At 36.8% G+C, this 16,539-nt stretch overlaps 1 protein-coding gene across 3 annotated transcripts in view; it reads right to left on the reverse strand.

Moving 5' to 3' along the window:
- PXDN (peroxidasin) overlaps positions 1 to 16,539 on the reverse strand; it is an 81,667-nt gene that overhangs the window by 12,497 nt on the left and 52,631 nt on the right. For all 3 annotated transcript variants that reach the window (XM_072036405.1, XM_038176243.2, XM_072036407.1), the window contains 7 exons: positions 16,103 to 16,215; positions 15,096 to 15,252; positions 11,844 to 11,952; positions 11,245 to 11,402; positions 7,178 to 8,681; positions 6,182 to 6,316; positions 2,547 to 2,755 (listed from right to left, as the gene is read on the reverse strand). In XM_072036405.1, coding sequence (XP_071892506.1) covers positions 2,547 to 2,755; positions 6,182 to 6,316; positions 7,178 to 8,681; positions 11,245 to 11,402; positions 11,844 to 11,952; positions 15,096 to 15,252; positions 16,103 to 16,215 — 2,385 coding nt within the window. The remainder of the gene's footprint in view (positions 1 to 2,546; positions 2,756 to 6,181; positions 6,317 to 7,177; positions 8,682 to 11,244; positions 11,403 to 11,843; positions 11,953 to 15,095; positions 15,253 to 16,102; positions 16,216 to 16,539) is intronic.

The following is a 16,539-nucleotide window of genomic DNA, read 5'->3' on the forward strand; positions in this document are numbered from 1 at the left end:
CGAGGAAGAATTTCTTCTTGTAAAGGGTGGTTAGGTATCAGAACAGGCTGTCCAGTGGAGTAGAGTTGCTACCTCTGGAGGTACTTAAAAGATGTTGTTAAAAGATGCATTTAGAGATGTGGTTTAGCAGTGAACTTGGTATTGTTAGGTTGATGGTTGGACTCAATGATCTTAAGTGTCTTTTCCAACCTAAATAATTCTATTCTATGAAATTCATGAATCTACTTTTTCAGCCAAGAAGATAACAATCAAGTTTCATCATGAGAATATAATACTGTCAAGGAGAGCTCAACAGAGAGATGTCGTTGTCCTCTGAAGAATGTTGTTGTTGATGCTACTGCAAATCATTCCGTAAATCTGTATGATACAGAAGATTCTCTTGGGAAGGGATCTTCTAACTGTGTGAAGGATGCAGTGACATTTGATGTGCTGATGCTTAAACAGAGGTCATTCTGAAAATCTGTATGCAACATGGGCTAGAGGCCAATATTTTGGCTACCAAGCATCATGGGATTCTCAATTTCTTTTGCTACATGACAACAGTGATAAGTAAACTTTGTTTCTGGGGAAAACTCCGCCTATTGCTGAAGAAAAAGTTTTCCCACTGCCCTAACTGCTGAAGGAGATGAAAATGAATAGGAATGTTTGTCCACAAAAAGAAGAAGACAGAAAAGCAGTTATCTACAACATACACTGCTCAAATCTATGTTTACCATGTGTAATTTAATATATGAATGATCACTCATTACCCAAGGCTGGTGGTAGCTGTTTTCACAGAACTGTCTAGGTTGGAAGAGACCTCAAGATCATCGAATCCAACCTCTGACCTAATACTAACAAGTCCTCCACTAAACCGTATCACTAAGTTGGACATCTAAATGTCTCTTAAAGACCTCCAGGGATGGTGACTCCACCACTTCCCTGGGCAGCCCATTCCAATGCTTAACAACCCTCTCAGTAAAGAAGTTCTTCCTAACATCCAACCTAAAACAACCCTGGCACAACTTTAGCCTATTCGCCCTCATCCTGTCACCAGGCACATGGGAGAACAGGCCAACCCCCACCTCGCTACAGTCTCCTATAAGGTACTTATAAGGAGCAATGAGGTCGCCCCTGATCCTCTTCTCCAGGCTGAACAAACCCAGCTCCTTCAGCCACTCCTCTTAGGACTTGTTCTCCAGACTCCTCACCAGCTTCATCGCCCTTCTCTGGACTCGCTCAAGCACCTCGATGTCCTTCTTGTAGCGAGGGGCTCAAAACTGAACACAGTACTTGAGGTGTGGCCTCACCAGAGCTGAGTACAAGGGGACAATCACTTCCCTAGCCCTGCTGGCCACACTGCTTCTTATACAAGCCAGGATGCTGTTGGCCTTCTTGGCCACCTGAGCATAGTGCTGGCTCATATTCAGCCAACTATCAACCAGTACTCCCAGGTCCTTCTCCGTCAGTCAGCTTTCCAACCACTCATCTCCCAACCCGTAGCTCTGCTTGGGGTTATTGCGCCCCAGGTGCAGGACCCGACACTTGGCCTTGTTGAACTTCATGCAGTTGACCTCAGCCCATCGGTGCAGCCTATCCAGATCCTCCTGCAGAGCCTTCCTACCCTCGAGCAGATTGACACACACACCTAACTTGGTGTCATCTGCGAACTTACTGAGGGTGCAGTCGATCCCCTCATCCAGATCATCAATAAAGATATTAAAGAGGACTGGCCCCAGTACTGAGCCCTGGGGAATGCCACTAGTGACCGGCCTCCAACTGGATTTGACTCCATTCACCACGACTCTTTGGGCCCAACTATCCAGACAGTTTCTAACCCAACGAAGCATACGCCAGTCCAAGCCAATTGCAGCCAGTTTCTTGAGGAGAATGCTGTGGGAAAGGGTGTCAAAAGCCTTGCTGAAGTCAAGGTAGACCACATCCACAGCCTTTCCCTCATCCACCAAGCGCGTCACTTTGTCATAGAAGGAGATCAGGTTCGTCAAGCAGGACCTGCCTTTCATAAACCCATGCTGACTGGGCCTGATCGCCTGCTTGCCCTGCAAGTGCTGTGTGATGACACTCAAAATAATCTGCTCCATGAGCTTCCCTGGCACTGAGGTCAAACTGACAGGCCTATAGTTCCCCAGGTCTGCCCTCCAGCTCTTCTTGTAGATGGGCATCATGTTTTGTATCTTATTTCATTATTAACAAGGAAGGAACATTATTACACTTCTTTCCTTTAAAGCTTTGCAGTTACAAGAGATAAAAAGGTGATTGTTCAGCATGAAAGCTGATCAATAGCAAGAGAGAATCCATCCATTGGTAGAATGTCGGATGAATAGACAACTCCTTAAAGAGGATACTTCAGTAAAAAAGAATCTTCCCCATTCTTTTTCTTCTTTTCTCTTGGGAAGTTAAATAGCAATGTGCTCCAAATCTGAGTTTGTAACCATGCAATATATCTTAACAAAAAGTGAATATGAATCAAATATCTTCTTAAAATAAAACGAACAAACACCAAACAAATCATACATTAATACACTAAAATCCACTTTTGTACTGACCTTCACAACAATCTTGCCACATCCTGAGATCCAGTTTAGGAATATCTTCACAGCTACTATATCCATGTGGGAATTCAGCCACCTTAAAGACATCATGTTGTACCCGGGTTATGTTGTCACCATTGTCACACAAAACTCTGGCAAGAGATGTCTGCTTGATCTGAGTGAGTTGAGCAGGCGTGAACACTCCCGGGTTCTCATACCATAACCTGTAATCTCACAGAAAAGACAGGTTTTCTAGTGAAAAAAAAATACAAAACATGCACAGATTTTGCAATACTGTATTCAGAATTAAGTTAATTATTCTATAGGTTCCGTTACCAGATATCTTTACATTATGTCGTGGTTTAACCTGGCTGGCAGCTGAACACCACGCAGCCGTTCGCTCACCCTCCCCGTCCCTCTCTGGGACGGGGGAGAGAAATGGAAAGTGAAGCCCGTGAGTTGAGATAAAGACAGTTTAATAAGACAGGAAAATAATAATAATAATAATAATAATAATAATAATAATAATAATAATAATAATAATAGTAGTAGTAATAATACAATGGTGATAATAGTACTACTACTACTAATATGTACAAACAAGTGATGCACAATGCAATTGCTCACCACCCGCTGACCGATGCCCAGCCTAACCCCGAGCAGTCCGGCCCCCTCCTCCGGCTAGCCACCCCTATGGTACGTCAGATGGTATGGAATACCCCTTTGGCTAGTTTGGGTCACCTGTCCTGGGTCTGTCCCCTCCCAGCTTTTACTGCACCCCCAGCCTGCCTGTTGGCAGGACAGAGCAAAAGGCTGAGATGTCCTTGGCTTGGTATAAGCACTGCTCTGCAACAATTAAAACATCGGGGTGTTATCAGCACTCTTCTCATCCCAAGCCAAAACACAGCATTCCACCAGCTACTAGGAAGAAAATTCTGTTCTAACTGAAACCAGGACACATTAGAATAGAATAGTTCAGTTGGAAGGGACCTTCAAATATCATCTAGTCCACTGTCTGACTTCTTCAGGACTAACCAAAAGGTAAAGTATATTAATGAGGGCATTGTCCAAATGCCTCTTGAACACTGACAGGCCTGAGGCATCAGTCACCTCTCTAGGAAGCCTTTTCCAGTGTGTGACCACTCTCAGTGTATGGAGATTTTTCCTAATGCCCAGTCTGACCCTCTCCTGGCACAGCTCTGTGCCGTTCCCTCATGTCCTGTCATCGGTGACCAGGGAGCAGAAACCAGCACCTCTGTGCATCCCCTCCTCAGGGAGCTGCAAAGATCAGTGATGCCGCCTCTCAGCCTCCTCTTCTCCAGACTGGACAACCCCAGGGTCCTCAGCCTCTCCCCACGGGACATGCCTTCCAGCCCTATTACCAGCTTTGTTGACCTAATCTGGATGCTTTCAAGTATCTTAACATCTTTCTTATATTTTGGAGCCCAGAAACACGCACATCATTTAAGGCGATGCCATACATAACTCTTTGGGTTTGCATTAGCCTGAGCCTATGCTCCTTGGTTCTTTGGCCATAATGGGCACATAGTGGAATGTATCTGAGGGTGTGATCCAGATACCTAAAGGTAAGCACTTGGTGTCACTTCAACCCCACTTTGTTTTGGGTTGAAACTCTGAAAGGACCCAATTTGTCAACAAAATCTTTGACATATTTTCTTGCTCCATTTTAATGTCTTGGATACCTTCAGACATCTAAAATGCATAGATTTAGATGTCATCTAGACTACCAGGTTCAAGGTTCTTTTAGGGTAGTTTTACATTACCGTAGATTTTTTTTCCCAGACAACTTTCCTATAGGTAAAAAAATATACATACATACATATATAGATAGATTAATATATAATAATAAAATATAATATGATAATAATATAATATAATAATATTATATTTTTATGTTAATATATAATAATATAATAATATTAATATATTAATATAACAATATAATATAATAATATAATGTAACAATATATTATTATATGTAGTATATTATATATATATTATATATAGAAAGAATTGCTGAGAAGATAAGAGAATGGCTAATCTACACATATTTTAAGATTAAGATAACTGAGATTGTTAAATTTACTACAGAAATTTATTGTATCATTTTCATAAGGTGTTGGATAGTAGCCAATGTAATTCCAAGCACCAGGATCAGAAAAACAGATTAAGGAATCTCCATCTTGACATGAAATTAGGCTCACTTCAAACATTACTCCTTTTCCCTGCACAGGCACATTTGTTTTGCGTGGTGCTGACAGCTTTGATCCTCTGCCCATTGTGAGGGTTTTTCACAGTGAGAGTTGCTTTCACTATGTCTAATAATATTTTACTATTTGCTGGCAGGTTGCTTCAAAATATTTGTATTCTTTGGACAGCAGAATCCCATTTCCTAAATATTAAATGTTTTCCTATAGTTACTAAATATTGTTTCAGGGAGGGGGAGAGAAATCTTTTGCTGGAAAAGTGCACACAGACACAAAAAAGCAGTATCATTATCCTGCTGTGACACAAATAGGTACTTGTCACCAGCAATCTGGAATACATAATACATATATATCTACTTTTACTCTCTCTGCCTCCAGGCATGAGATTTTTATGTTTTACAGTTTAATGTTAAAACAGATTTTATGTAAGAAAGTTGTTTTTACACACACACACACACAAAAAAAAAAAAAAAAAAGCATACAAGAAGACTTTTGGTATTGCCTACAGAAATAAAAAAAGCCTTTATACTACCTTAAGTAGCAATTATATAACTAACGTAAAGCAAATAATATTAGATAAAGTAAATCACATCTAATTTCCTAATTCATCCTCTATTTCTTTTTCAACTAGGACAGAACTAATCAGTAGAAGTCTTTCAACCATCATGCCAAGTAAAAAACAGGATTGTAGGTCACAAATGATGTCAAAATGGGGAAAATGACTTTCAAATTCCACATGTGTATGCTGAATTTACCCAGAGGAGTTTGGCTGTGGTAACAAAAGCAATGATTTTTTATTTATTTATTTATTTATTTTAAATTCCTGGTACTGTAGAAACTCACAATGAGAAATTGTTCATAATTTGCATGTAAAGTAATTTAAGAACAAAAGAACAAAGAACAATTATTCAATTGTGTACTTTGGGACAACCTGCTTTTAATGTACGTTAAGTGCACATACTGCTTCTATTGAAATATATGGTGTGGTCATATACACAGAAAAGTACTTTTTCAACCTAGGCTTAGCAGCAGAGGTGACCAAGGGGTCTCAACTATCCCAATTTCTCTGCAAATAAAATAATTAAACACTAATAAAAGACAAGTAGCACCCACTTTGCAGAAACTTAAGTGACTTGAATAACTAGTACCAGGAAAATCATGAACGAACTTCTAGCTTACAGAACCATGCTTGATCAGCATATGTTGGCTGTGGTGTTTTCTGGAGCTTGGATACATTCATCATCAAAAGTAATAGATTTAAAAAATGAATTAATCACAGCTTGTAACAAAGTTTTAAACCTCATTTCTTCACCTTTCCAATGAAAATAAGAAATGTGGTTTGATCTTGAAACAAGACATTCAACTACTGTTTAGTGTCCTCCATTTAAAATTACTTTTGGTTTCCATGGTATTTCAATTTACCTGTCTCCATCCCGAATACGCCTGAACTGGGTGCTTAACAGACACATCAAAGTCGGCCCCAGTCGGCTCCCTGGAACTAAGTCTTCTACCATTAAAGCAGGAAATAGGTCTATGTTCAGTGGGGAACCATACAGCCTAAAAAAGAATAACATGAAGATTTAGTATCAAATATGATTCATTTACAAAAACAAAACAACATTAACTAAGAAAACTAAGGGGAAAATATATGAATAACACACAATAAAAAATTACAGTGGTAGTGCTACATTTTTTGTGAAGAACCTATGTTCTGGTGTACTGCAAGAAATCCAGCAATGTACATTGCATGTACATGAGCAGTAGCATGGGGGACTGTATGTCTACTCCACAATTTCATTTCTCGCAGTAGATTTCTTTTGATTCCTTATAACTTCCCTTTTCAATAGCTTCTCTTTCCTGCCCCTATGAACACTTTTCCTTTTATGCTACCAAAGACTCATTCTCTTTTATTTTGTGTAGAATAAGCAAGAGATGGAAGGTAGCTGAAGGCTTAGTTTCAGACATTGATCCTTCTAAAGAAGACCAGATTACTTGTGGTGAAGGATGTACACATGAAAATACAGTGAAAATAGAGTGATTGATATTCCTGTCTTAGTTTAGTTCTTGTTTAGTATGGAATGGATGAAACCGAGCATGTAAATCTTTGCATGAGATTGGCATTAAATATGACCTTACCTTAAAATAACATTCATATTTAGCAGCAGTTATAAAAAGTTGTTTCAAATCAATACTTTCATGAATGCATGCAACTTCATATTGTTCACTGGGCTCTAGAAGTGGAGTAATTAAATGCATGTGGGAATTTTCCACATCTGTTTCCTGATATGGTCAGAAGTTTATTTAAAAAAATCTCTTTACCATTTTCTTAACAAATATTTTCTTCCAGATAAGACATTTAGCTACTAATTTCACATGCACACTTAGATAATGGATTATTTTTCTTCACCTCAGGCTCACCTGCTAAGTTTCTCCCTGATTTCAGGATTCTTAATTTCATTTTTCAGATCTTCAAAAGTCTGAGCTGAAGAAAGATTACAGTAAACTCTAAAATCATGGTAGGGAGGAATTCCATGATCTCTGCCTCTCTGAATATTCATAGCTGCCAGATCTAAAGCCACAGTACGTGCCATGGAGAAGAGTCTTTCTGTTAACTCTGTATTGAGTAATTGTGATGGGACACGCATCTTACCAGCAACACCAAACAATCCCCTTAGAAGTGGATCAATGCCTCCTTCATTTACAATCCGAAATGGAGAGAAGAATGCCTTATGAAGAGGTAGATGGCCTTGTGGAATAGGTTCAAAATTTTCATCCAGTCGATACAGAAAAGGATTAATGAGTGTGTGACCAAACCTAAAAGCGGCAGTTGCAAACTCATTAGTTATGCCAGAATTAACACTGGGATCATAACCTTTATATTCGCCAAGCATCTTCATGCCTACCTCTCCAAAGATCTTAGGTAGCCAGTGGCTAAATGTTATGTGTTGCATTTCTGCACCAACAATTTTGCGTGTTTCATGATATATTGTGTCACCATCCCAGTGTGGATTGAGTTTCAGTAGCTCTGTGGCAATTCTGTTGTGTTCTCTAAACCACAAGGTGTGGATACTGGTAAGACCCAGCTGTTCATTAGAACGCTGATCACCAGCTAAGAAGCAGGGAATTGGGCTCTCATTTTCATCCCTCATACATTCTGTTGGTGGGCCAGTAGCAAATGGAAGAAGGGGCTTGCCAGATCTTTGTACGATGCCCTGTCTCAGAAGACCCCTTTGACTTGCCAAGTCTCTGATTTCTAGTGCTTCATGGTCTGAACTGCCATACACATTGGATGCATCAATATATGAAGTCAGCTGGTTGATCTGTTCTCGTGGGTACACAGAATTCATCAAGAGAGATGTCATGCCACTTCCACAAACTGGACTGGAGCGTACAAAAAACATGCAGCGTGCACCATTTCTAACTCTGGGATCATTTGGTGGAATCATGATCGAAAAGCATGGAGGATCATTTGTGCAAACTGAACTGCAATGCTGACCATCTGAAAACCTGGCCTCACTTAGGGCAGCAACGGTGAGGTCAAGGTCATGATCAAGAAACTGACCCCACTGCATGAGCATGTGAGTGTACTGGTCATCAGGAGTTACAGTTTCAGTTCCAATCAGAGTAGTTGAAACCAATCGAGGCATTGGGAGTGCATATCCATTAGAAAGCCTCCTGGGTTCAATTCCTCGAGGCAAATTAAATCCATTTTCATAGACTGATTTTAACAGACGTTCAAAGGCTGTCAGAGAAGCGCCCCACATAGGATGCTGCAGGTTGTTGCATGTTCCATCGTGTGTCCTGTACTTCTGGTGAAAGCACATATCTGAGCAATTGTTCACTCGTCGGTGGGCTGTACAGCCTGAGAGATTAGCTATCAAATTCAAGTACTGTGGGGATACAAGGTCATTATAGTGATAACCTGAAACCAGAAGAAAGAAGAAAGAAAATCAAAGATTCATAGACTCATGGTCCCCAAAGATCACGTGTTTCTTTGGAAAGTTATTTTATAATACTGTATTGTCCACATGATTAATACCCTTACTGTTCAGAAAAAAAAAAAAAAGAAAAAAAAAGGAAAAAAAAGAATAATCACATACATATATTAGAGCATTAGGTCATTTGGTCATTTGAGCAATGACTGATATTAGGTCAAAAGGTGATTTTGTAAAATGACAATTCAAGCAGAACTTTTATAAAATATTCACAAAAAGAATTAATTTCTTATTTGGCCACCTAAGAAAGTAGGGATGTTTTCAGAAATAACAGCCTCATATTGGAAAGAATGGAAAAATTTCTCCACGTCAATAAAAACATTCTGAAAACTCAGCAACACTTCTACAGATATCAAGACTTTCTCTTTTGAGACTTGCTAATTCAGTGAGCATATTGCTATTTCGTTTTACTTTATCACAAAAAAAAAAAAGTTGAAGAATTGGAAGAAATTAAAAAAGAAAGAACAAAAAACACGTAAAAAATTATGACCAACTTAGATAGAGTGGTCTCTTAGACAAGTGGTATGGAGTAATCTGCACTCACGTTATTCAGAGCAGTCCACTGTAAAGAAAATTATTGTTTGCGTAACACTTGACACAGATTTCCTCTGGGATCCATACTATTCACCTTTGGGACTATGACATATATATATTGCTTCAAGTTCAAATTCAAGTGGGAGGTGACATCTCATCTATAGGTTAGATTCAATGGCTCCTGCTTGAAACAAGGCTGTCTCTAGCATCAGGCCAGCTCAGCTGTACCTTGTCTAGCGGTCTTGAAAACCTCCAAAGACTGAGACAACTCAGCCTTTCTGTATAAGTAGCTCCAGTTCTGCATTGGCCTCCTGGTGAGAAAGCGTTTCCTACCATCCAAGCTGAACCTCCCAAGCAGCAATTTGTGGCCATTTCCCTTGTTATATTGTCTGGCACTGTGGAGGAGAATTTGGCTCCATCGTCTTTCCTTGCAATAGTCCAAGATTTTACATAAAAGTCTCTGAATAGGAAATTGTCGAATTTCTCAACTATTCCCAATGCAAAAGTGCTAAATAACACATTTCATTGGGCCCTGCATTTTGAAATAAAACCAAGTAAGGACAAATATGAATACCAAAATCTGAATATTAGGCTGTTTAAATGAAAACAGATTTATTTTATTATTCAAGTTTCTCTAAAAGCCAGATTGTATAGATTTTGTAGGGCTGAGAAGTAAGTTTTGGTTGTGAACAGAATTTGCAGTTTGCAGAATTCACAGAAAGTTGCATGATTTTGTGTTCATTACCTTGTATTTGCATGCTTTAATGATAATTTTTAAGGTGATGTAAACCTTAGGTGATTGATTTCCTCTTTTACAAATACTAGTGAAAAGCAGTCAAGCTATCAGATTTTAGATATCCTTACTGTTACAATGCACTGTGTCAGTATTATATTTGATATGTTTGCACACCCACCTAATCAGATAGGCAAAATTGTGTGCTCTTATAAAACACAAAACTTTAAAGAATTTAGTGTAAGTTTTTGTGGTTAACTTTATCACAAATTATTTACTCAGCTCTAATAATGAGTAACAAGCTTCTTTTACTATCAAATGTTACAGTACTCCACAAAGCCTGCAGTCTTTGGTCTTATAAATACTTGACTAGTTCAGGGTCAGTCAGAGTTAACATTTTCGGAAGTTACAATAAATACTCAATTATAAACATCAAAAGAAATATAATAAGAAAAAATATTTCCTCTAGATTTTCAGTGTCGCTTTTGGCTATGTTTCAAGTCTCAAAAGCTCTCCTAAAACTCCATCATTATTTCCAAATGCTTCAGTCCTACATTTAAAGCATTTCCTCACACATATCTACACACACATGCTAGTTCTATATGCTCCATCTGGACTTCATGAATTTGTACTTGGGAGTTCAATACCTAAAAGGTAGAAATACTAAATACTGCATTCTTGCACTGTTTTTAAAAAGCAGCAAAAAAAATGTGGTTTTCAATACATGAGATCAGAGTTAAAGCAAACAATTAGCTTAATTTGATATCTCATTGTATCATCTTTTTTTTTTTTTTTTTCTACAAGATGATACCAAATTTTTACTTAAAGAAATAGCAAGTACTGATTCTTAATACATAACAGAGGTTTGCAATGAAATAATGATCCTATTGAATTAACACACAGGATACATTAGACAAATCCATTATACCAAATATGATCAGAAGAAGAATCTGAACATGACTTTTTTCCTAATATGTCTATGTGATGAAAAGTAGAAGCACTCTACTAGGAGAGCTCAATCAAATCAAGCTTGACCATAATGTAGCAGTGTGCAAAACAAAGACTGAATAACATAAACATATTTCTCCATGTTTTGTGAAATCATACTCCACTGATTTCAATGTAAGGGTTCTGCAATTGGGACCCAGATTCTGACAAATCTCTTTTGAAGTATTAATGACTTAAGAAACTTCATCACTGAAAAATAAGGAAAGAATACTGACTTGTTCCATTCAGGTCAACCATTAGACCATCCTGTACGTGATCTTGAATAAGCTGTAATGTCCTTTCAAATATTTCCCCAGCTCTTGCTTGCTCAACCGTGTATGGATCTCTTGGGTATCGAAATAAGGCTAGCAAATCATTTGGAGAACGAGGACGACTAATAGATAATTTGGAAAAAAAACAAACAAACAGTAAGTGCACACAGGAGTTGCAATATAACACTGCATACTATAAAAGTTCAACATGATTAGAACATACCTTGGTCACTCATCTCAAAATGGAAGGCAAACAAAAACAAACATATATGTTTAATAAAAGAATATGGAAGTAAACATTTACTAGACTTTTATAACACACTGTCTCCCCAGAAAAACTACTTCAGTGAATAGAGATCTCAACAGATAAAAAAATTGTTCTCAGCAACTTAGTGTTTAAGTAATAGGGATCTTTCCATGCTAAATGACTACTATTCCCAGAACTAACCAGATGTGTTAACATTGTCATTTCAATAATAAAATGGCTTCTTGCTTACTAAATGTTTCATTATTCCTACTATATATATTAATTTTGACTTCTCAGTTAAAAAAGAAGGGGATACCTGTCAAACAGGTGTGTACGTGTTGAATTTATAGCTCTGTCAACAGTTGCAATTGCTTCCACAATTGATGTTTGTACAAAAGGATCTCCGTTTCGGCTGACATTAGGGACTACAGGAAGAGGAATTAAGGTGTTATTGCAAAAATGACCACACACAAAAAGATACTTCTATAAGACATGGTGTAGACACGATATCATTTCAGGTGTGTAAAATGTAAAAAAAAAAAAAGTAAAAACTTCTGTTCTTAAAGCATTAATGCAAGAATTTAAGGGGTTAAAATGAATGTCTTATGAGAGGAAAATACTTATAGACTTATTTTTTCCTTTTAGAATATATAAATCACAAAAAATTAAAGAGATTTCATGAAAACATATAAAACACTGAAAATTAAATTGGAAAAAAAAAGGGAGGGAAGGGAGAATACAGATGTGCATATGTTCCCAAACAGCTACAATAATTACCACTGCTCCTGTCATGATTTTACTCTGATAAGAAACACATAAAAATTTCATGTATTTTGATCACTACTTTGTTTTCCATTTTAAAATTATCTAATGTTATAACACTACATTAAAAATCACATGCTTCTATGATTCTATTTACAGCTCTTCTACTCATAGTACAGGAACGTTGAAGCATGGGCCTATTCATCTGCTTTTTTATGTGCTGCTCTATTGCAGCTGGATGTTTGTATAGCGTATCTAAGACTAATAACCTTCCATTCAGCCTAACCTAAGAACTACCAGATCCAGGGGCAACAGCTAACAATTTCCAGAGTGTGTTTAGATTGGAAAACCCACACAGGAAGAAGGGTAAAGTAGGGAAAACATCCAAAGCAAATACACTGGAATAAAATCAGCAGATGTACAAAATCAGCTGACAAAAAAATTGTTGTTTACAAGCTTTTCATGACCTTTTTTTTTTTTTTTTTTTTTTTTTCTTCTTCTTTTCTCTCTCTTTTCTAGGCAAGATTTCTTTAATCCTTCATTACTGGCAGCTTAGGTTATATCTATATAAGTTTCAGAGACTAGATCTGGGCAATCAAACTCTACCACCTATAAATAAAATAAAATAAACAAAATCAAATAAAACGGTTGCTGGCACTGTATAGGTGGAATTGGTGCCCCTTGCTCTGCTCTGAGGCCAGATGCCTTAGGCTGTTGAGAATACCCTCTCAGCATCCAAAATGGTCTGACCTAATGGCAATAATCCTCGATCCATGCTAATTACCAGCTGCCCTTCTTGCTTGAAAGCTTCATTTGCATAACAGCCTCATAGACACATAATGAGATAAACCACCTATTTTAAGAAATATTTACAGCTTTGCTACCTTTGAATTGTTTCAGAGAGTGCTTGCATACCACAAACCTTTTTAGCATTTCAACATCATACATATAAAAATCCAGTGGCTGTTTACCTTCCCTGTGGCTGCTTACACTATGTGTAATCTCAGCAGTCACCTTAGATACGTCTCCCACAGGGTTATCTTTCTGATTAATGGTGCATGTGGGCTGAATCATAAACCTTGGTCAGATGTTAACTATACAGACCCTTATTTTTGTATGAACTATTTGCTGCCAGTAGCTCAGTTTTTAGACTAAGAAATATTAAAAGTTAAAGTTACATGCAAGCCTTTCAGGCCTTGCTTTTTTCAGGGGAAAAAAAAATGGCACTTTGTCTGTTAAAAGCAAACTAACAGTTTTTAAGCAACAAAAACATAATCTACACACACCGTATCCTAAACCTAACCTAGAGGCTTTTACAAAACAACAGCAGATAAGGTCAGAAGAAAATGACAAAAGAAAAACATATTTAAAATGTAATTAAATGTGGCCAGCAAAAACTGCCCTGCAGCTTATATGCATTTGATTTTTTCCATCTCAATGGTAAGAAAATATACTTATGTATTAGAAATATCTATAAAACATTAACTTTGTATAAAAGGAATATTGATATGCAAGTTTTTACATGCTCCTGGCTACATCATTATTAATATGATCCAGATAGCAAGTACCCAGTATGGATAATCTGCCCATTTGTCTCCTTGATTCTCTGACAGCTTCGTTTTTAATGGCAAAACCAGAGAAGCAGTATCTGATATCCCACTAATTTTTAGAAGAAACATCATTTACAGGTACAGATTGATTGCAGATGAATCAAACTACCCATCCTTTTCTTTCTTTGCATCTCCAGAATGGCCAAGATGAACTGAAATTTTATGGACTTTACTACATTCATACATTCGCACACTATAAATGGAGATGAAAACTCATCAGTGAATGATTCCCAGCCCTGCAATTTTTCTCGCAGAACTCAAGATACCAGGTGATTGATATCTCATGATAATCAGTACATTAAAAAAATCACTGATATTTATTCATTAATATAGTAAGCAAAATACAGAACATTAGACATAACACTGGGAAACAATATCCAATATGTTAAAGAAATCATGCTCAATAGTCATTTTCAATGATACAGAAATATCATGTTATTTCAGTTTCTACTGAAAGAAAAAAAAAATCACATGATTTCCTTAAGGTTTTCAATCAAAATAAGACTGGAAAATCTGTTTGTATGATGAGTCAGGAAAACATCGGGATCAGTCTATGTAACAAAGTTGTTTCCTTAGTTTTTTTGACTGCTTTATTACAAACAATTACATATGATAGTTGATATTTACTATTCATCATTATTACTTTCAAATAATTATTATAAATTCATATTTTCTGTTTTTGTTGTTGTAGTTTTTTTCCTCTCTATTTTCTCCTTTAAATTCTTAAGAGTATTACAACTTTCCTGAACTCTGTCATAGTGGTTGCAGCCCAGTTTTTAACCAATAGCTGTAAAAGTCCTTTGAAAGATGTCATTGGAGTTTCGGTCAAGTTATCCCTAAAATTAGACTGTGTATTCAACAAGAAAATTTGAACTGGTCCAAAATAAAAATCAGGAGGAAAACAGCATGACTAACAGGAGCCCAAAGCATTGTTTGTTTTGAAGCTTAAGTCCTAGAGACATTTTGGCTGTCATATTCCCATCTTACTCACATCTGTGTGGATAATAGCCTAAACTAAAAAATAAATAAATAAATAAGTAAATGAATAAATAAATAAATATGAGAGGTTTAAGGGAAAGGTTAAAAAAATGGATAAAAGAAAGAATTCAGCATTTGATGAACTTTTTGCATCTGACAAATAAGCCAAATTCTAAAAGTAATCTAGATCATACTTCCAACTGATTCATACACCTTACCATTAACACTAAGCACCATGCTAACAGAGGAGTATCCTATGGTATTCCGGGCAACACATTCATATCGACCTTCATCAGCAGTTCCAACATCACGAATAGTAAGAAATCCCTCTGGACTAACGTGAAATTTTCCACTCTCAGTTACCTGTACTCCATCCTGCAGTAAAGAACAGTGGTTTTTTCATTCTGAGATATCCAATCCTAGTTTCCAAACCTGAATTTTTGTTCTCTTTTTCCTCTAAGAGTGACTTAGTAAACAAAAAACAATAGTGAAGTAGATAAATTTATATAAAATTTAACACACGGTTATCATGTGTGACTGGAGGACTTGCATGTAGATCTAAATCATACAGTGTATTTGTTTACTTTTAAAAGCACTCATTATTATAAATTAAAGTATTTTAATAGTTTTAGGCCTTCACCACATAGAACATAAGCCCCCAAAATAAGATAGCACCTCTTGAGAATATGTACGCATTATCTTACTCAAAATTTGTCAATCTTTTTAAAGATCTCCAGAATGCATGTCAATTCTTCATATACTGTGCATTTAAGATACATTAAGGTACATTTATTTTAATGCTCACTAATTGAAGATAATCAAGAAGACTGAAGATTAATATTAGAAACCCTTGAATTCACCAGTACTTCTACCTTTATAAATGTTTAATATAACAATTGTTGCACTGACGGAAATCAAACCAAGAGCTGTCACTGAAATATATAGGACATTAATATCTATATTACTGATTCTGGTCTGTATAATGTTTCCAAAAATTTGCATAACCATATATATGTCTGTGTATACACACACACGCACACATATCTAAAATTCAGGTTTGGTATCTACGTACATACTCTGTATTACAGCTGATTTACTGATTAGACTGAAGGTAATGTTTTCAAAATCAAAGTGATCATTGTGTTAATTTGCACCTTAAGCAGTTAGTTATGAAGAGATGGAGAGGCCACCGCCTTTATGAAACAACCAAAGAAATATCTATTACCTTATTCCATGTAATTACTGGCTCTGGCTCTCCTTGAGCACTGCATGGGATCTGCACATTTGTGCCAACTTCTACTGTCATGTCACTGGGAACACTGGCAAATACAGGAGTCACTAAAAAAACAAATGACACATTGATAAGGTATGAAATACAACTTCTACAAAAGATGATCTAAAAAGAGGTCATCATTGTTTATTTCTTTCAGTTACCCAACATTTCTTAATCTATAATCCTATTCTGCTTGCAAGTTTTACTTGATTATAACAATGCCTTAAAGACAATGTTGCCTATTTTTAGTATCTGCTTCAGGCTGATTTTTAAGTGCTCTTAACTTCTAACAAAACAGGCTAGTAGTTGCCAAAAACACTAAGTTCTGTAAGCTAATAGCTCTGAAAAAAAATCTGTAAATAGGTAACTTCGAACAAAATCACCAGAAT

Source organism: Anas platyrhynchos, chromosome 3, assembly GCF_047663525.1.
Source record: "Anas platyrhynchos isolate ZD024472 breed Pekin duck chromosome 3, IASCAAS_PekinDuck_T2T, whole genome shotgun sequence".
Taxonomy (NCBI): Eukaryota; Metazoa; Chordata; class Aves; order Anseriformes; family Anatidae; genus Anas; species Anas platyrhynchos.